Raw genomic sequence first — 23216 nt, forward strand, 5'->3', positions numbered from 1 at the left:
AAACTAAGTACATTGGTTACAAGGGATCTTACTGTTCGAAAACCATACTGTTTGTCCGTTATGTGTCATTACTCTCTATGTGTCCTTGCCCGTTGGCAGGGTTGTTGGTCTTCTGTTACTGGTAACAAACTGGGTATTCCTAAGAGTAGTGTGTCCCCATTGCCTTCCTCCTATCACCGTAACCGGCGATGAGAAACGGCTCTGGCGAGGTTGCGTATTGACCATACACGCTTAACTCGTGGTCACCTAATGGAGCGCCGTCGGCTCCTTATTGTCCCAATTGCATTGTCCCTCATACAGTCGTGTATATACTTGTTGAATGTCCTGACTTTCAGGACGAGTGTGTCTTGCTTTCCAACCGTCCCTCACGGTCACTTGTCCCTCGATAGAATTCTTCGTCAATCGGATACTTTTGACATCGTTCGCCTTATGCATTTCTGTTGACTTATTGACATCCTTGGTGATATTTAGCGCTCTCTGATTATTCCGCACATTTGATGGTGCTACATAGCCTACCAGGTTTGGTGCATTTTTTTGATAATTACTTATTCGTTCGTGTATCATCCATACTAAACTGTTTATCTTTATCTACCCTGTAAATTCCTTTGACAATTTTATAGGTAGTGATTATGTCTTCCCTAACTATTCTGTCTTCCAGTGTCGTAAGGTTTAGTGCCATTAATCTTTCCTCGTAACTCATATCCCTCAGCTCTGAGAGCAGACTGGTGACATTATTATGAACCTTTTCTAATTTCGTTTCGTGTTTGACTAGATGTGGACTTCATGTTTGTTATGGCCACTTAGGACCAGTAACCAGGTTCTTGATGGATGAACCTTGTTTATAGTATCCAGTATAAATATATGGGGTATATACTATACCTTGTTACAGTATATACCCCAAGTCGGAAGTATGCTTTGAAGAATTGGCTATATAGTGCAATAAGAAAAGTGGGGATGAACAATACACTTTTCCCTTCACCAATATATTTACCCTCACCGTTAAAATATATTAATATAGAATATTTCTAATTTAATTTACAGTGGTGTCACTTTCACACAGGACACCAACAGTGCATACATACAGTGTTCACCAATCCCAGTGTTTCCACCACCCAGTACCTCATCCACTCGTACTAGGAAACACGGGCGAGTTCACCTTTTACATGGGACAGCCCACCTACACAGTATCACGAGGTGCCAATACCACACTATCGCTCTCCAGCCACTCGCTGGAAGAGGACCTCAGCCACACGCTAATCGAGATCACAAAACAACCATATACAGGGGCAGCGAACCTTTGGTAGAAGTGTCTAGCAACCGGCTAACAGCACTTCACAACAGACACCTCCCTGTCGTTCGTTACTCTCCTAAGGGGCCATGTCACCCGAAACCCGATGAAAAATGGAATATTTACGAAAAATTACGAAAAATACTACAACGTTCTGGCAACACTGTGGTCCAAACCGTTTAATGATATCTTGAAAAATAACGTAATTAGAGTCAAATTTCCCGCTGCAACTTTCGTGAATCTGGTCCTCGCGCCGTGAGTACGCCGCGGGGTATTGTATCTTACGTTGTAGATGTCTTATTTTTCGTAACAGCGTTGAAATTAACATGTTATGCATAAAATGAATATAAACTAACCATATGGCAACACAACATATGGTCTGACACGAGGGTGGTGCAGTCAGTGACTGCGTCTCTCTCATGGAGAGAGGATGTATGCTGACGCGCTCACACAATATCTCCCAGAACATGCTATTTTTGGATTTTTAGCTATTTGTACTGCAATATGACTTACCAAACGAACAAGAGAGAAGCATTGACAGCTAGATGCATGCGAGCTCTCCATACGAGCTGGCCGCAATGCGTAAATCACCACTCACGAGTGACCGCAGGTAGAGAAACTTTGAGAGCGCGCTACGCAACTCCAACTTTTAAAACTAGATAAAATTTCACAGCCTTTATTTATTATTCTATTTACATGAAACTTGCACATTATATGTAGAAAATACGCCTCTATAAACGCATGTCATTATTCTTATCTACGTAGATTTATTGATTTTATAAATAATGATACACCTCATTTTGTTGCATACGTTTTTGGGAAACTTTTATAAAATCTGTATTATTGCACTAAATACATCTGGGATAATAATGTGACATGCAAATCTTTATTATATAGTAAGGTCATAGCTGAGTGTCTTATAAATGATTTTGGTTCACAATTGTGGGCTGTGAAATTTTTTGAACATGGTTGAAAAATTCGTCTTTTTTTTTGTTTTTTTTGTTTTTCTCCGTCTCTATTTAGGCTGAGATGCTGAAACTTGGCCTATGTGCAGCACCTTTCACATGTATCAGGATAATAAATTATGAATACCCTACAACAACTTTATATTTCGGGGGAGATGGCCCCTAAGTCAATCCCGGGATACGCCGATCTCTTCCAACATTACATAAATCAGCAGCTACATTATTGTCTACAACAACTACATAAATCGTCTTCAATGACCCAGCTGAGAGTACGTGGACTGCCCAAGGTAAACTACCCTCTTCAATAGAACTGAAGAGCCTCCACACGTCTGACGTGCCTCCACCCAACCCGTTCTCGCACTTGCTTATAGTCAATATTGGCTTATTTACTAAGTGCATATGTGACATACTAATTGATTGTGAATATTTTAGTTTACCTTGAAAACCTTCATAGAAAACACCGACCTCACCTAACCTTCTTAGTATGTTAAGATAAGCATCTTATTGCTTCCTAATTACAATTATTACTTAACCTATACCTTTGATAGGTTAAGTAATAATTGTAAATAAGAAGCAATAAGATGCTTATCTTAACATACTAAGAAGGTTAGGTGAGGTCGGTGTTTTCTATGAAGCTTTTCAAGGTAAACTAAAATATTCACAATCAATTAGTATGTCACATATGCACTTATTAAATAAGCCAATATTGACTATAAGCATGTGCGAGAATGGGTTGCTCCACACGTCTGACGTGCCTCCACACGTCACATCTGTGGACATCAAAAGTCATCAGTTAAATGAACAGTACACTGGGGAAACCATGAAGTAACACTCATTCACCTGGGGGTTGACATTATGCTCTGTAGCACAACCTAGGTGGCGCTGATCTTGATCTGCCACCTCACCAAAGGTCACCCATGTCGACTGCACATTCTGATGAAGGCAGGAACCCAGAGCCATTTGCCACTGTCACGCCACTACTAATAGATGGCGTTGTCCACGTAGCATCCAATATTAGGGGGGGGGGGGGGCTGGAGTGCAGACCCATAGATGGCGCTGGAATTGCCACTCTACACTCCGATGAAGGTGGCTGTACCGTAATAATGTTGGAGCCACATATTTCAGTATTGGTCTGACATATGAGGTATACAAGGTTCTGAATGATTCCTTAACCAAATTTCTGAAGACTGTTCTTATGTTTGCCAGCCTTGCATACGCCGCTGATGTTATCCTTTTGATTTGGGCTCCAGTGGATAGGTGTTGTGTGTTATATGTTACCTATCGTTCGTTACGGCTCGTGACCCTACAGCAGCCAAGCTTTAATTACGTCTAGGGATACGAGAAAACTGCTGTTCTCAAGAGCGGATCACCAGTATAACCCCTTAATAAGTAATGAGCACATAAATAAAAACCTTCCTTTAGGACTGAAGAATAGATACAAAATATTATATAGGTATATATTCAAGACAGTATAATATAAAAACACAGATGGTCAAGTAACTAATACAACAAACGAAAGTATTGTCATATCACTTAATATAACAAAATAAAATATGGCACAACATGAATGTACAGACTTATCTCCCACATGTTACTCCTTCGAGTCCTGTTCAGATACTGAACTCTCGCTCTGTCGCCACCCACATTCTCACCTCCCGTCTGCCTCATCCCAGGATGAGGGATGGAAACTAAGGACTTTTTAATATTTAAAACTAATTGAACAACCACTTGTTCTCAAAACACACAAGAATGCAAATTACAGATAATAGTTACTTACAAAATATATAAGTACAATGCCACCTGTTTAATTACAGTAAATAAACAATTACCTAAACTAAATAAAAGTGACATCCGGAACTTCCAAACTGAACAGGTCCAGCTTTCCCGTATCTAAGAGGTACTAGACGTGTGTAAAACAACCGCACTCCTGTCTCCACTGACGCTGCCACACCACACGATAATTTTCAAAACACAATGTGTGTACATATACAGGCAATGATATAATAAAATAAAACCAGTTATTTTAAATTTATATACGTATTCTGCTAGGATTACGTAACACTTCCACCTCCAAGAAAAAAAATGCAATAGATTGAAGATCAATGGCATTTTTTCAAAGGAAAATGTATGACACTTGAGATTTATGCTATTAATTACACCAAACATGTAAAAGTAATAAGAACACATTTCTGGACAAAAATGACAACACTCCAAATATAGTCTTACAGGAAACTCAGAAATTTCAGTCTTAAGACTATGTTCTACATATGTGTCACTGGAGTATGCAAATTTATCTCTCCAAGGTACTATCTCATTTATTTCACTTTGTTTTAGATCATATTTCACACTCCTATCTACAACATTATCATTATTAGCATGAATAGAATTGTTAATAAAGGTAGCTGCTTTCACACAGTTATCATGGCAATTTAGCTTTTCATTTGTTTCTACTATTTCTCCAAGATCAGTTCCGTATTTCCATGTGATCCCTTTTCCACATGGTGAATTTTTCCAAGACAGACTCCATTTTCCATTTCTCCCCTTTCCTGGAACTGAACTGCTAAATTGAAGCTGACTGGACGTTGAGTAGATTTGGGACTTCTCCTGGGTATGCTCTGACACAGACATCTGCTCTTCATCACTCTTGATCATCTGTGGAACACATACTCTCGCCCAATGGATACTAAAATTAGAGAAATTAGCATTAAACCTCACAATTATGCATAAAACTTTCCCATTCATAGAACCTTCCGAAACACAAGACACCGACTTAGCAAAACTTTGACCTTCAAACCAAGAAATACAACCCAAGATAAGTGCAAAGACTACCTGATCGAACTGACTCAGATGATCCATAAGGAACACAGAAATCAATTGCCTCATAACTCTGTCATAACGATCAGTGAAAGAAAACAGGCATATGCCTAGGCACCATATCTCAATCATAACTCCAAAGACAAGTTCACACCCCCTGATGGTGAACTTGAACACAACACACACTTTCAACAACCGCCTAGTCTTCCAAAAGACTAAATAAAACATGCCGAAAACTTTACAACCCTCACCATCACTTCCCAAGTGATTTACGTGTGATGACAACCAATCAACCAAGAGGTTTAAGGGTCTTAACATCTTGAAGATGCACAGCAGATTACCTGAGAAATGCCCAAGGACAATCTGAAACCCTTCACAATGATTAACACTAGGTAGGATAACCTTATCCCCCAACTTGAAATACACACCTGGAGCCTCAAACATCTGCTCCCCAGTATGATTTAATCCTTCACCCACAATATGACTCTGAAGATCAACTCCAATATGACTCTGAAAGTCAACACCACACTTAAGTGGAACATACACTTTTATCACTCGTGCATCAAAATTAACTGAATCTGAATATAGAGACACTGCTCTAGTATAACTCACCACTTCCTCAGAACTGGATGCACAACCTACTTGAGTAAACTCTCTCTGCTCAACCACAAGGCTTGACAAAGATGTCCCACAGTCCATTACTTCACAAGAAAATGGCTCCTGCAGAATAAAAGTAGATTTCAACATCCTACACACACTCTGACTCAATGTACACAATGAGAAATACTTACTCCACATAGAATAAGAATCACAACTCCGCAACTTAGATCCAATTGCTACTTTACCACTCTTAATGATTTTACCAAAATTTCCTCCCATGACTTCTGGAGCTGCTTGGAGTACTGTCTGCTCACAATCAATAATATCACTACCAAGCTGGGTCACATCCTCACAGACAACTGAAGAGGGAGGCTCAATGGGTCTCCATCTACTCAACAGAAGCTGATCCTCTGGCTGCTTTCCCACACTCTCCAAAACTGGATCTACAGTACAGACTGTCTCCTTGCTTCTCTCTGAAATCTTAGGGTCAGTTCTACTCAATGCATTTAAATTAAGGGAATCTGAAACGAGCGGGCAAGTAACAGGTAGTTTGACCTCCTCCCCTATTATATCACCTTGACTAGGGTGAGGCGGGGCCTCTACAACAGACTTACTCTCAACAACTGATTCTAAACTTGGAGTGAGCGGGAATACTTCTGCCAACCCGACATCTTGTCCTAAACCATTCACTTGGCTGGAATACAGAGTCGTGGCTTTTAAGTTTCTCTCAACTCCTGGCACAACGTTCGTAGTGAGCGGGCAAGACAATGGTACATGGACATCCTTTCCCAATTTATTGGAATAAAGCAGAGTCATAGTATCAGGCTTACTCTCAACAACTAAATCGGCCACACAGGAATCTGGAACAACCACATCCCACTTCTCCACTGAAGGGGTACTGGTTACTGGAACAAATGCTTGAGTAACATTAGAACTGACAACTGGATTTATATTAGTACTGACATCAGCACAGGTAGAATGGACAAAACCATCTTCTACAACAGGTTCATTCATAGAACTAACTTCAGCACAGGCAGAATAAACATGGTCTGCAACTGGCTGTTTACACAAACGGGGATCAATCTCACCCACAACATGATTTATGGCCACATCATTACCCAATATAACATCCACACCTGGGATGGGCAACTGTGTACTAACACCCACAGTGCATAAACTTGGTGTAATGGTGGATCTGAAATTAATGTCTATTAGCGGGACAGTTTTACATCCTGCAACACTCTGAAGAACAACACACTTTCCAGTCTCTCTCTGTTCAACATCAGAAAGAATACTGGATGAAATTATGGTTTGGGAAGCACCTGTATCACGAAGAATAACCACTGGCTTCCACTTCCCATTAATACACAAAACTTCACCTGAAGACATATATGGTGAATACTGTTTCACCCAATTGGGGTTTACAGTTACATGCTTATTAGTAAGTTTATTTTGCACACCTCTGCAATAAATGAGACCAGTTGGTCGTAACTCAGGGTGCAATATAAAACAGGAATTAATTCCATGCCTTTTCTCTTACAATGGGAACAGGACCTTACAGTGGACACACTGGTAGAACCAACTGTAGGTTTTGAAATAACCTTATTATTATTTGACATTCCTGACAATGAAGTAGCAGGGTTAGGTTTTGTAAGAGAAGAGCTCATGGGAGTAACTGGAGTACTAGGACTGGATGGATTCTGATAAGGAGTTCGGTGAGCATTATAATTTACTCTACGACTAGACTTAGGTGAAGTGGCCGTAAACTGGGCCTTAGTCAACAACTCATGCTCATCCGCGAGCTTTGACAGCTCATAAATGTCTGTTACATTCTTTTGTTCTGCCATAAAAGTAGACAACTGGTCTGGGAGACATGACAATACTTCTTCCATTATAAGAAGATTCTTTAGAGCATCAAAGTCAGTGACTGAAAGTGACTTTAACCATCTGTTGCAATAATTCGTCTTCTGACGAGTAAAATCTGCTATTGTCTGATCCCTTATCCTCCTTAGGTTTCTAAACTTTTGCCTGTGTGCCTCTGGATTTAACTGATACGCATTTAGGATGCTTTTCTTTACAAATTCGTAATCAAAGCTATGAGCGTCAGGTAGGGATGTGAAAACCTCCTGACTACGCCCCTTAAATTGAGACTGCATAATGGCTACCCACTGATCCCTTGGCCAGTTCATACTGATGGCAATTTTATAAAAATGTGCAAAGAAAACCTCAGGATCCTCCTCATTGAACTTTGGTAACTCTATATACTTATGCGTCCTGATGGGATTATTATCACTATTTATTGAAACATTACTAGTATTTCCATGCCCAGCTGCCATACGCTGTGATTCAAGCCTGAAGTTAGTGTCAGCCATTTGTTGTTGAATCTCTAATTGTTGCTTCTTTGTGGCTTCAAGTTGCAACTCAATTAAACCTCTCTGGTTTTGTGCCGCAATTTCTAAACGCCAAGTCTCAAGCTCCCTCTGCTGAGCTTCAGCCTCTAATATTTTCTGTTCTTTTTGAGCTTCAAGTTCTAATATTCTCTGTTCTTTTTGAGCTTCAAGCTTAGCATTGGCTATTTGCGCTTCTAACTCAAGACGCTTTAACGTCATCTGATCACTCGACTCCTCTTTTAACTCTTCTAGAATTTCTTCATCTAACTCCCCATTCTCAACAAAATGTGTCACAATGACTTTCAATATTTGGGCTTTAACCATTCTATTGTTGGCGGTCAAATCCAAGTGATTTGCCATTTGTATTAACTCAGTCTTTTTCAGGCTCTGAATCCCTTCAAAGTCTGGGTGAGCCACCAACGCTGCAACTTTCTCCTCCATCGTTACTAACACTTGGCCCTTGATTCACAACAATAATTAAAAACAATGGCACTGCACTACACTTCACTATAAAATTGTCACCACACTGAAAATTCGCTTGGCCTCACTGCACAAACAAAATATATAGGATGACTTACCTCAAAATCGTGAAACGTTGTTACTTGACACACAGGAAAGCTTGCTTGGCACATGGAATAGTTCTTAAGAAACACACAGACACTTAACACACTGGTACCTAGGAAGGCAAGGTTAGATTAGCATAATTAAGGTTAAGTGGGAACAATATCTCCCGGACAGGCCCCCATAACTCTTTGTTACCTATCGTTCGTTACGGCTCGTGACCCTACAGCAGCCAAGCTTTAATTACGTCTAGGGATACGAGAAAACTGCTGTTCTCAAGAGCGGATCACCAGTATAACCCCTTAATAAGTAATGAGCACATAAATAAAAACCTTCCTTTAGGACTGAAGAATAGATACAAAATATTATATAGGTATATATTCAAGACAGTATAATATAAAAACACAGATGGTCAAGTAACTAATACAACAAACGAAAGTATTGTCATATCACTTAATATAACAAAATAAAATATGGCACAACATGAATATACAGACTTATCTCCCACATGTTACTCCTTCGAGTCCTGTTCAGATACTGAACTCTCGCTCTGTCGCCACCCACATTCTCACCTCCCGTCTGCCTCATCCCAGGATGAGGGATGGAAACTAAGGACTTTTTAATATTTAAAACTAATTGAACAACCACTTGTTCTCAAAACACACAAGAATGCAAATTATAGATAATAGTTACTTACAAAATATATAAGTACAATGCCACCTGTTTAATTACAGTAAATAAACAATTACCTAAACTAAATAAAAGTGACATCTGGAACTTCCAAACTGAACAGGTCCAGCTTTCCCGTATCTAACAGGTACTAGACGTGTGTAAAACAACCGCGCTCCTGTCTCCACTGACGCTGCCACACCACACGATAATTTTCAAAACACAATGTGTGTACATATACAGGCAATGATATAATAAAATAAAACCAGTTATTTTAAATTTATATACGTATTCTGCTAGGAGTACGTAACATAGGAAACACGGGCGAGTTCACCTTTTACATGGGACAGCCCACCTACACAGTATCACGAGGTGCCAATACCACACTATCGCTCTCCAGCCACTCGCTGGAAGAGAACCTCAGCCACACGCTAATCGAGATCACAAAACAACCATATACAGGGGCAGCGAACCTCTGGTAGAAGTGTCTAGCAACCGGCTAACAGCACTTCACAACAGACACCTCCCTGTCGTTCGTTACTCTCCTAAGTCAATCCCGGGATACGCCGATCTCTTCCAACATTACATAAATCAGCAGCTACATTATTGTCTACAACAACTACATAAATCGTCTTCAATGACCCAGCTGAGAGTACGTGGACTGCCCAAGGTAAACTACCCTCTTCAATAGAACTGAAGAGCCTCCACACGTCTGACGTGCCTCCACCCAACCCGTTCTCGCACTTGCTTATAGTCAATATTGGCTTATTTACTAAGTGCATATGTGACATACTAATTGATTGTGAATATTTTAGTTTACCTTGAAAAGCTTCATAGAAAACACCGACCTCACCTAACCTTCTTAGTATGTTAAGATAAGCATCTTATTGCTTCCTAATTACAATTATTACTTAACCTATACCTTTGATAGGTTAAGTAATAATTGTAAATAAGAAGCAATAAGATGCTTATCTTAACATACTAAGAAGGTTAAGTGAGGTCGGTGTTTTCTATGAAGCTTTTCAAGGTAAACTAAAATATTCACAATCAATTAGTATGTCACATATGCACTTATTAAATAAGCCAATATTGACTATAAGCATGTGCGAGAATGGGTTGCTCCACACGTCTGACGTGCCTCCACACATCACATCTGTGGACATCAAACGTCATCAGTTAAATGAACAGTACACTGGGGAAACCATGAAGTAACACTCATTCACCTGGGGGTTGACATTATGCTCAGTAGCACAACCTAGGTGGCGCTGATCTTGATCTGCCACCTCACCAAAGGTCACCCATGTCGACCGCACATTCTGATGAAGGCAGGAACCCAGAGCCATTTGCCACTGTCACGCCACTACTAATAGATGGCGTTGTCCACGTAGCATCCAATATTAGGGGGGGGGGCTGGAGTGCAGACCCATAGATGGCGCTGGAATTGCCACTCTACACTCCGATGAAGGTGGCTGTACCGTAATAATGTTGGAGCCACATATTTCAGTATTGGTCTGACATATGAGGTATACAAGGTTCTGAATGATTCCTTAACCAAATTTCTGAAGACAGTTCTTATGTTTGCCAGCCTTGCATACGCCGCTGATGTTATCCTTTTGATTTGGGCTCCAGTGGATAGGTGTTGTGTGTTATAAACCCTCATATCTTTCTCTCTTATTGACTCCTCTCCCAGCTGGTACGTTGTGTTTGGCTTCCTGTTAACTACACCTATCTTCATCACTTTGCACTTGTTCGAGTCAAACTCTACTAGCCATTTGTTGGACCATTCCTTCAGTTAATCTAGATCATCCAGTAGCCTCCTACTGTCCGCCTCTGTCTGAATCCTTTTCATAATTTTAGCATCATCAGTAAACATTGAGAGGAATGAGTCTATACCTTCTGGGAGATCGTTCACATATATCAGAAACAAGATAAGTCCGAGTACAGAAACCTGTGGGACTCCACTGGAGACAACACGCCAGTCTAAGGTCTCACCTCTCACAGTAACTCTCTGCTTCCAGTTGTTTAGGTAGTCCCGACTCCACTGGAGCACCCTACTGCTTACTCTAGCTAGTTTCTCCAATTTATGCAAGTCTCTTAAGGGGGACTGTGTTAAAAACTTTTGACAGTTCAAAAAAATGTTGTCGGCCCATACTTCTCTTTCTTGCTTAATGCTTGTTGCTTGGTCATGATCTATTAAACCCGTGAGACACGATTTTTAATTGCTGAACCCATGCTGGTGGATTGTTACAAAGTCCCTTCTCTTCATTATATGCCACCAGCCTTTTTCTCACGACCCCTCCGTGGTCTTGCCTTGACGTGGTGAGGGGCTCAGGTTCACCACCATGGGACCGGTGAGGGTTACCTTTGTCCCCTCTCCTGCCCCTATTTGGGTGGTGTACGTGCAGAAGGGCACCACGTAGGGGCCTTGTGAGCCATCGGATCGTCCGCTGAAGGAGTCGCCCATGAGGGCCACCATGAGTGGATGGCTGGGTGTCCAGTCTGGGGCGATATGGGGAATGGGGTCTTAGCACCAGTGTGGGAGAATGGACGATGTAGTAGGACTCCCCCTGTTGAAAAGGGGAAGCACCACTGGGAACGACACACCCTTCCTGCACTGGCCCGCACTCGGCTTCCTTGTTGCCCTAGTAGGTGGTATCCCTTGGTTCCAGGCCCCAACCTTTTAGAACGATTGGTGCATGGTTGATGACACGACTTCTCTTAACCAGGCTCATGTGGTGGGCGACCAGGCCCCTGAGTCGGATTGTCCTGGAAGACCAGGCTCTGTAGCCCCCGCTACAGTGGACCTAGACAGGGCTACTCCTCTCCGCTCCCCTCCCTCCTCTGTGGTTGGGTCGAGCCCCAAGGCCTCTGTCGTGACCATCGCATCCCCTTGCACGGCTTCAGCTCTCATTTGTGACTACTGCGCCTTATGACCCCGCTCTCTCTCTCTCCAGAGGTTCTCACCGCCGTCCTCGCCACGGCCGCTCTTGCACGCTCCCTTCCCATACTAATTCGAACCATGCCTTGTTTGGTCCTGCTACGTGGACTAAGTTCTTTGACCTCCATCACTTAGATTCTACTCCTGACAATTTTTCCCTCCATAGGCACCTTCTTGATTCAGTGGATACGTCTGTCACCTTCAACCCCACCCGTCTCGGTACACGTGTCGTTGCTGCTCCTTCTCAGGATGCAGCTACCCACTTGGCCGCCTTATCCTGCATTGGCGCGTCCCCTGTATGGGTCTCCAAGAACGCTCTGTTAAATGCTAGTGTTGGAACTGTTCTCCTCCCGCACCATGTTGCAACCGGTGTTAGGAATCTACAGGACTGCCACGAAGATATTCGGCATATCTTCTAAGCCCAAAGCCATTCTGTCCTCCAGGTGGTCACGTTTACTCGACCCCCTCGTGGTTGTCGCCGTCAGCCCCTTTTGGTTGTGAAAATTGCCTTTGATGGAAGGACCCTTCCGCCATCTGTTATTCTTGCTGGTGCTTGATGCTCCGTCCAGGAGTACATTCCATCTCCTCGGCTCTGTAATAAGTGCTGGAAGTATGGGCATCATTTCATTTTTTAACTATTCTTACACTAAAAAAGTTCTTTCTAATGTCTCTATGGGTCATTTGAGTACTCAATTTCCACCTGTGTCCTCTTGTGCGTGTATTCCACCTGCATTAAATAAGCTGTCTTTATCTACCCTAACATTACCTCTGAGAATCTTGTATGTAGAGACCATGTCTCCCCTAACTCTTCTTTCTTCCGTCGACGTGAGATTCATTTCGTGTACTCTCTTCTCGTAGCTCACGTCTCTCAACTCGGGAACCAGTCTGGAGGCATACCTTTGAACCTTCTCCAATTTAGTCTTGTGTCTGACCAGATACGGGCTCCACGCTAGAGCTGCATACTCCAGGATCAGTCTTGCATATGTAGTATATTAGGTCCTAAACGATTCCTTACCCAAGTTTCTAAAGGCAGCTTTTAAGTTGGCCAGCTTAGTATATGCCATTGATGATATCTTCTTCATGTGGACTTCAAGGGGACAGGTCTGGCATGATATAAACTCCCAGTGTCGGAAATTTCCGACACCCAAAGCACTAACCCCTCTCACAGCAAGATAAATAGTTGTGCTAGGAAATTAAATTTACTAACAATATTAATTTCTAGTGAGGAAGAGCCAAAAGTTTCCTTGTATCGATGGAGGGCTATTGCGTTACACACTACGTCTCACGTGGTGACGATTTCTTTATCTAGTCTTATTAAAACCAGTCGACTATTTGCTATAGATGCATTTGTTATTTAGATTGGAAATTAATAAATTTAACAAGAATTAAAGTGTAGTTCCGTCCCAAGGTGAATTTCCACCTCCGTGACATGTTGATTCACGGGCAGTATAATAATTACGTCACGGATTCGGCATTTCTTAAATGTGCTTTTAATCATGGAAAGCCTTTTGATCCAGTGTTATGAACAATGGAAAAATTTTCTCTGGGATTTGATATAAAATATTAGAACGCAAAATGACTCCAATATCGTCTCGTTAGTAAACGCGATAAATTAAATAGTGTGATTAATTTCCCGGGCGTTCACCATGAGGGAGGGGGACGAGGAGTCGTGTTAGGGGTGCATCAGTTAGTTTCTTAAAAGTTGTTCCTTGTCAACAAATCTTTTTGGACTAGTTGTAGATGAAAAGGCTGCAACTGTTTCAAGCTTCAGTTTCGCAGCCTAAATAGAAAGGGAGATTTATTTTTTCTTTCAACGAATATTACACATTTTCAGTAAGTTCCTACAACCACACGTTGCGACATTCTATGACACTTTTCTATCACATTAGCAAATATTAAAGGATCTGTTGCTGCGGATTTCCCAAAATATATTTAGTTTTATTAATACAAATTGTCAATGTTCCCCCCCCCCAAATGATTCAAATATATCATGTTTATTGCTATTATAAAATCAATAAATGAACTTAAAAAATCGCTGGCAACATATTTTAGAGACAAAGTCTACATATAGGGCGTAAGTTTCATGTATATTGAATAAAAATGAAAGAGTAAGGACTACGTCTATGTTACTTGAAAAAATAATTCATTATTTTACTAATTATTATAAACAAATGAGACAAAATAAATTGAAAAAAAAAAATTAACTAAATTTTTATTTTTGGATAAAACTAATTATTATTATTTTTATATGCTATTGTGATAGCTGAGAGTCATAGACATGATTTCAGTTGACACTTGTGTTTGATGTTAATTTTTTACCATTTTGGCAGCTAAACCCTCCTAACTTATTCATTGATAATTGTAGTTAGTCTACCAACTTTATAGAAAATATTATTTACCATGATCTACTAACCTTATGATTACATAATATTATAAGGTGGACTTAGCAATACTAAATCAACCTTCCAAAAGTTGTATAAGTGGTAACACTTAGCAGGTACATTCTATTCCTCCATTCCATTTATTTTACCATAAATCTGTCCATCTATTCATTAATTTATATCTATTCATCTGTCTATCCATCAATCTATCCATCTATCAATCCATTTTTCCATGTTTTATCTTTCGGTCTTAGACCGTTTATCTTTCTATCCATTTATATTTCCGTCTATCTTTCTATTCATTTATCTATCTTTGTCACTCTTGTACAAAATATTTTTTTCTTCCACTGAAGTGAGGCTGGTCTCCAGTATGAGGAGCTTAGCAGTATAAAATATTAACAAATTCAGTAGTTTCCCATTTTTTTTCAAGAATGAGGTGAGACCTGAGAAACCTATGAAGCAGTGGATGCTCGTCTGGTCATGAAACTACAAGAAAATGTATGAATAGTAGAAAATTTCCGTTAATTTTCCTGTGATCAGTGAATATTGTGTATATTACTATAATTTTGTTTTAATGTTTGTTTTCATCATATTTAGCTATGTAGGTAGGTGGGCAGTACCAACAATGGTCGTGGGGGTCTGAATGTGACCACTGGTGTTGGAAATTTCCAACACTAATAAACTACTATTGTATTATAATAAATCATTATTATTATACCTGGCACGCTGTTCCCTATTAAACTCTGGCTACTCCGACCAGCCTCAGTTCATCCCGTCACACTAAATTATTAATTTGACTATAGGATTACAAGGTGTAGTCAGGTCCATAACACTACTTAAACACTTAGAGAGGATTATGTATTTAAAGAAGCATTTAAATGATTATGGAGAAGTAAAATCACAGCAAAATCACAATAAAATCAAAGTCCAACACAGCAATTGGAGTTTTGTCATACAGTAACAAAAATTAGACAGGACAGAGAAGGTTGAGTTGATTTGTGTATTTCAGGTCTGTCAAAGCACCTTTGACATAGATCCACACATGAAGCAGATATGGAGGTAAGTGGGAGAGCACTGATATGTGTTAGCGAGTATCAAACAGTGATGAGTCAATGAGTCACAGAAAGCGAGCGATACGTTAGGCTGTTGTAGAGTAACAAGTGAAATAGTGGTTATTTGTCATACAGTCATGCATATGTTATTTTCATCCAGTATATAATATTTCGCCGATATTATATTCTGATCTATTCACTAGATTCATTAGTATCTATTTACTAGATACTAATGTGCATAGATCGATTCCTCCCCATCTGGAACATCACAAGCCTATAGTGATGTAGTGGTTATTAGACCCATACTATTTCCCGTTTATGTTATGATATAAGTACAGGAGTTCAGTCCTATATATCGATATTTGCAAACGATGCAAAGTTAATGAGAAGAGTTGAAACAGATGAAGACTATAAGATACACAAAGATGAATTAGACAAATTGCAAAGTTAGGCCGATAAATGGCTACTGGATTTCAAGATCACCAAGTGTAAGGTAATGGAGATAAGAACCTTTGAGAAGAAACCAGGAGGGGTGACTATACTGACTCTATGTAACATCAAGAGAAAAACGATAACTAGGATATCATCACTAGCCAGCTCTGCACTCGCTAGTCAGAATTTCATTGAGAAACCTAAATCAGGAGGCATTCAGATTATCGCACACTACCTACGTAACACCAGTTCTTGGATATGCAGCCCCATCGTGAAAATGAACATACGGAAATCTAATAATGAATATAGATTTCCAGAGGCTCGTCTCAAAATTGTGAGGAATGGGTGTATGAAAAAATTTGTTGTTGTTGTTAAAGATTCGTTACCTGGAACCAAGTTCCAAGTAGCACGGGCTATGGTAAGCCCGTATGAAAAAAGATTGAAGAACTGGACCCATCACTTTATGAAAGCTTGAGAAATAGACGAACCATAGAGATGATAGAAAGTGTAGATAGATTAGTGTAAGAATAGCAGGAATATTTAAAGAACTAACTGAACAGGCTGCAGAAGCGAACTGCAATCATTATATCAAAAATAGATACGATAGAAAAAATGGTCAGAGGCCAGTGTAATAGACAATGGGTGGCATGGAAGGCACAGTCTAGGAGCTAAGAGCTAAAGATAGACATACCATAAAGAGATCGTAGAGGCACAAATAGGTGATCACTCACACACAACCTCGCATGTACTCAAATCTTTGCACTTGCTTTTTTTTCTCTCCATGACACTCGACCTTTGATGGGTGTGCGCACGAATACATTATTTTCACAACAACTCTGCTTCCTGAACATTGTTATATACTTGCATGTATAAGCAAGTTGTGTCTACCTGCGAGGCGCCGCCTTCACCTCCACAACACAGTGATCTAGTTCTCTCTGCAGTAAAACACACATCGCTCTACCTACGCCGTCTCTGCCTCTTTCGGTAACCTTAGACTGACGGCAAGGTTGTTGTAGGGAAGCATGTGTTGGAATAGCGTGTTCCATAGCAGAGTTTTTAATGAAATGTTGGGGGCGGTTACATATTCTCTAATTAACTACCTGTAGATGAAGACCCTCCATGGCGGACCTCCAGATTGTTGCGTATAATTATGATGACGTCATTATGATGACGTCATCATGATGGCGTCTATCCATAAATTTTTATACTTTATATGTTAATTTCTTTTCAGATTTTATTGTAATATAGCTAATTTTAAATTAAATATTGACAAGAGTAACAAAGGTTATTTTAAACATTTATATATAATTCAGGGTTTCTGAGATAATGACGACATGGATATTTTTTCTTTATTTCTTCAATTAAATTGTTAACATACGTATTTATGAAGTATAATTTCAGTAAGGATGGTTTTTCAGCTTTATTAATAATTAACTTTTGTTTTCCCAAAGGAACTGCTTTAGGAACTGAAATGTGATTGAAGGGAAAGTTAAGTAAAATTATTTTACATGAAGGTAATAAGCCCTTACAAGAGTGAAAATTTCAAAATCTGCTGAAAAACTTCTTGAGACTATAAGAATTCGAAATGAGTGTACTGGTGAAAACTATAGACATTGCGCGATATTTGGGAGAAGCGATTGACGAAGATTTAATTAAATGTAAAGTATCATTGATCTTGTTACAAGGGAATGTTGAAAAGGGAATATCCCTTGTAACAAGAATCATCGCTCTCGTTACAAGGGAATTCTCTTGTTACAAAAGAATATTCCACAAAGGATTTGGGAAAGACTCCAAGCCAGACACAAGTAAGCATCAGAATATAATGTACACGAACACGAGTGTAGCGGTGATGACTCAGTAAGCACGAACAGAGCCTCCTTGTACAAGATGTAAACATCACACATAACTGAGGATATTGCCTGCTTCTTTTGTGATAAGCCTAACACTAGGACTCATACGTTAGATACACTCTCTTCCCAAGTTTCTGGGAAGTACCATCTCTTCACCATGTTGCTGTACAACACAGACTAATGATGAATGCAAGCTTAAATGCATCGGTTCAGAAGATATTCATTCACGTCATGTCATAGACCATAAAGAATATTTTCCAGAAATTTGTCCAAGCACTCGGGCTGGACGGTAGAGCGACGGTCTCGCTTCATGCAGGTCGGCGTTTAATCCCCGACCGTCTAAGTGGTTGGGCACCATTCCTTTCCCTCTTCCCATCCCCAATCCTTATCCTAACCCCTTCCAAGTGCTATATAGTTGTAATGGCTTGGCGCTTCCCCTTGATGATTCCATTTTCCAGAAATGTTAGTAATGTGCTCTGAAGCTCAGAAAAACTCAAGAAGTTTTGCCAAATATTTCAGAATGTGGATGTTGGGTAGAATTTATTGACTGAGGGCCTGCTGGTTAAAAAAAGTCGTCACAATGGAAGATGCTGTGAGATGCTATCAGAAAATCTGTTATTCCAAGGGTGTTATCAAGAAGATAATATAATTTCCAGAAAATCTCTAAACGCCCTTAATGAAAATTAGTTTTGCCCCGTGGACGTACTCTTTCCAGTTTCTTTCTAGTTTCTAGAAACCAACCACATCGTATTATGCTGAAGTCAGTCAGTGATGCTTTGGTTTTACGTTCCAAAGAAAACTGCAGTTTATATATCAAGTTGTCAAACTGCTAAGGAGAGACATCGTGGTAAATGAAAATGAAATTTTTCAGATTCAAATCATCAGACGGGTTAACAAAAGCAACACAACAATAAGTATTGTCTGTTATCAAGTGGCTTATCAGTAGGTAAAAATGTAGCCTAGAAAAATGTTAATGGCCATTTGAACCAATAAATTCATATTCTGTTAAAAATCTGATTTATGAAGTCATTGCAGAAAGACAGGCAGCATTGTTTTTAGAAAATCCAGAAATACTCATGAATTTCAACTTGGTTGTTGGTGTTCTGTTGTTAATTCTAAGATTTGCAGTAAAGTCTCGGTGCAGCTTATGCTTGACTTAAAAATCTCATCTTAAAAATCTTAGAAATCTTAAAATCTAATTATAACAATGTTCTAAGGCTGGATATGGCTATGGCCAATGAAGTCTTACGTGGTACTGAATCAAGCATTACGTGTACCACCAGAACTTGTCAACACAGGTTCATTTACTGTGCTGCAGATAATTTGGATTTGCTTGAGGATATTTCTGATGGAAAATGAACACTAGATGCAACTGTGATGGCTAAATTCTTATTAGGAAAGACACAGAGAACAATTGCCACAGGCCATTACCTAGAGTGAAACAAGTATTCGGCAAACTTGTTCCCTCGATACTGTCCTGTCAAATGACAAACCTCATTTTCTTAAGTGAAAGATTAAAGTGTTTCGTGAAAGCATGTCAATAAGAGTCTGGACGATGTTAATATATTCAGAAATGTAAAGTCAGGCATGGAGCATATGTAAACAACATGTAACATTCAGAATATAAAGTTTTCGTAAGTGTGGAGCAGATTCCTAAATGTGTCCCAAGCTGGAATACTTTCAATTAAATATTGGAATATACACCGGAAACGGTGACCAAGGCATGTGTGTGTAGTCGATCATTTCACCGTCTCGAACTGGTCGTTCACTTCACTTGACTTTCCTGCTATATTTATAAATTTTAACAACGCACATTTGTGTAAAAGAAAAAGATGACCATAGATGTGGGACTGTAAAGACCTGTGCAACATCTGATAATGTTTCAACAATGCCTTCATAACACCTTCGAATTGACGGCTAGGGAATTACACATAATTATGGCATTCCTTCGTACTCTTGGAACAGTATTCTTGAAATGTGAGAGGTCTGATTCAGTGAAAGTGATGTGCAACATTATCACAGGCAAACAGCTTTGACGTGCAGGTAAAGCCCACAAGTAACCAAAATGACCAATTATTACACTTTATAAATATTATATGAAGGAGATCTTAAAGAATATCTACGGACACATTCAGGAAGTTGCAGGAATTTGGGAACACAGCATTACGGTGAAGAAAACCAGTCGATGTAGTTCACCATGCAAATGCTAAGCGAATATCTTACCATGATCTGAAATGCGAATTTGTTGAAGGAATGACGAACTATATATCAAACACACAAAAATCCTCAACATATATAATATGAACAGAAGCAGTGAACAGGAACTAATATATAATTAGAAACAGACATTGGTGAGTATTTTGACCCTTTGTTGTTATCGCAAATAACTCATTTTATTACTATATTATACTACATGTCAATAGTTATTGTTTAATTTACTTGAGAACGGAGTGGAAGTTTTGGATTTAGACAGACCATTCAACAAGAAGAATCACTTAAAAAAAAAAATTAGTAAGGAGACACACATTGCAGAGAAATCATTCAACAAGATGAACCGCTCGACAAGAGAAACCATTCGACAAGAGGAACCACTCGACAAAAGGAACCGCTCAACAAGAGAAACCATTCGACAAAAGGAACCGCTCAACAAGAGAAACCATTCGACAAGAGGAACCACTCGACAAAAGGAACCGCTCAACAAGAGAAACCATTCGACAAAAGGAATCATTCAACAACAGGAACCGCTCGACAAGAGAAACCATTCGACAAGAGAAATCATTCGACAAGAGGAACCATTCGACAAGAGGAACCACCCAATAAGAGGAACCATTTGCCAAGAGAAACCAGTCGACAAAAGGAACCGCTCGACAAGATAACCCATTCGACAAGAGGAATCATTCGACAACAGGAACCATTTGACAAGAGAAACCATTCGACAAGAGGAATCATTCGACAAGAGGAACCATTCAACAAGAGGAGCCACCCGACAAGAGGAACCATTCAAAAAGAGGAACCATTCGACAAGAGGAACCATTCGGCAAGATGAACCACTCAACAAGAGAAACCATTCGACAAGATGAATCATTTAACAAGAGGAACCATTCGACCAGATGAACCATTAGACAAGATGAACCATTCGACAAGATGAGCCATTAGACAAGATGAACCATTCGACAAGATGAACCACTCGACAAGTAGAACCACTCATTAAGAGGAACTACTCAACAAGATGAAACATGCAACAGGAGGAACCATTCGCCAAGATGAACCATTCGACAAGATGAACCATTCAACAAGAGGAACAATGACACAAGAGGAACCATGCAACAAGAGGAACAATGACACAAGAGGAACCATGCAACAAGATGAACCTTGCAACAAGAGGTACCATTTGAGAAGACGAACCATGCAACAATAGGAACCATGCAACAAGAGGAACTATTCAACAAGACGAACCATGCAACAAGAGGAACCATGCAACAAGAGGAACCATGCAACAAGAGGAACCATGCAACAAGAGGAACCATGCAACAAGATGAACCATGCAACAATAGGAACCATGCAACAATAGGAACCATGCAACAAGAGGAACCATGCAACAAGATGAACCATGCAACAATAGGAACCATGCAAAAAGAGGAACCATTCATCAAGACGAACGATTTGAATGAATGATATTAGGAAACCACTGGACAGCGACGAGACAATGAACACTTCGAAATCCAATGGAGAGGAACTTCTTGAAATGTGTCTTCATTTTGCTATGATGTGCGACCTGTAATGATGTATTACAGTATTATTACAAACCAGTAATGATGTGCGGACCATTATTATGTGTGGCCAGAAATGAACTGTGGTCAGTAATGATGTGGGACCAGTATTGATAAGTTGCTAGTAATGTTAATGTGGCCAGTAATGATGTGTGGCCAGTAATGATGTGTGACAAGTAATGATGTGTGGCCAGTAATGATGTGTGACCAGTAATGATGAGTGCCCAGTAATGATGTGTGGCCAGTAATGATATGTGGCCAGTAATGATGTGTGGTCAGTAATGATGATATGGCCAGTAATGATGTGTGGCCAGTAATGATGTGTGGCCAGTAATGATGAGTGCCCAGTAATGATGTGTGGCCAGTAATGATGTGTGGCCAGTAATGATGTGTGGTCAGTAATGATGATATGGCCAGTAATGATGTGTGGCCAGTAATGATGTGTGGCCAGTAATGATGTGTGGTCAGTAATGATGATATGGCCAGTAATTATGTGCGGCCAGTAATGATGTTGTGACCAGTAATGATGTGTGGCCAGTAATGATGTGTGGCCAGGATTGATGGGTGGCCAGCAATAATTATATTTTCGGAAATCCGACACACATAATAATATGAGTTATCCCCTTAAATAAAAAGAGAATGGGTGATTCCGTGACGTCATCGACGCCACGTATTTATTATTACTCTAATTTCTTTTAAACAACAGTCTAGTGTTTACACTTAATAAAAAAGTGTTCACTAGGACTGAATAAAATTTCCAACACTAGGAGTATAGCTTAACACTCTATTCCTTAAACATAAATAGAACCACCAAACATTTGAGTTCGTCTCCGCGGGAGCGTCGTCACGTACACAGAATAACAACAAACCTAGACGCTGTAGAGTGGCTCCCTCCATATGAGCTGATTTAACTCGTTAGACACCCAGACTACATGTTAACAAGCGAGCAACCAGCACAACAGCCTCTCAACAACCACAGCAACACCAGTATCCGTCTTACCAAGTATTTATAGTATAATTTGGCCATTTTATTCATAAATAGGTAGGTGGTTATAAAGTGAGATTAAACCCACTAACACGTACGTACTCAGCTTTACACACACATATTACATGTCATATCTGTAATTATATGTTTAAGGAACCTTTATTAATTCCTTACATCCCAAACAGGTAATTGTGAGGGAAGTTAGTGAAACAGGAAGCTGACTCCCAATATAATTATAGAAATTGCTTCCACTAGCTGTACATCAAGCCTTGTAGGCCTCCACGCAGCCGCCATTACGTGACACTCAGACACAGAGCCACACCCAATTTTGATGCTACAATTACACAACCTTACCAGGCCCCATCAACAGGAACAGCTAAGGCCCACTTTTGTTCAATACTGTAGACATAGTATTACTAGTTATAAAATTCATTTATTGTGGTATAATAGTAGATTAGAACACCAGATGTGGTATGATTTATAATTTATATATATCAAAGACTTGGCAAACAATTTGTGGT

The 23216-nt window shown here is 39.9% G+C and overlaps 1 protein-coding gene across 1 annotated transcript in view; it reads left to right on the top strand.

Moving 5' to 3' along the window:
* Positions 1 to 20986, top strand: part of LOC138351786 (ribonuclease E-like) — a 30102-nt gene extending 9116 nt beyond the window's left edge. Inside the window, exons 3-4 of the mRNA XM_069303791.1 lie at positions 15616 to 15665; positions 20473 to 20986. Coding sequence (XP_069159892.1) covers positions 15616 to 15665; positions 20473 to 20986 — 564 coding nt within the window. The remainder of the gene's footprint in view (positions 1 to 15615; positions 15666 to 20472) is intronic.
* The last annotated feature ends 2230 nt before the right edge of the window (positions 20987 to 23216 follow it).

This window comes from Procambarus clarkii, chromosome 51 (genome assembly GCF_040958095.1).
Source record: "Procambarus clarkii isolate CNS0578487 chromosome 51, FALCON_Pclarkii_2.0, whole genome shotgun sequence".
In the NCBI taxonomy this organism is placed as follows: Eukaryota; Metazoa; Arthropoda; class Malacostraca; order Decapoda; family Cambaridae; genus Procambarus; species Procambarus clarkii.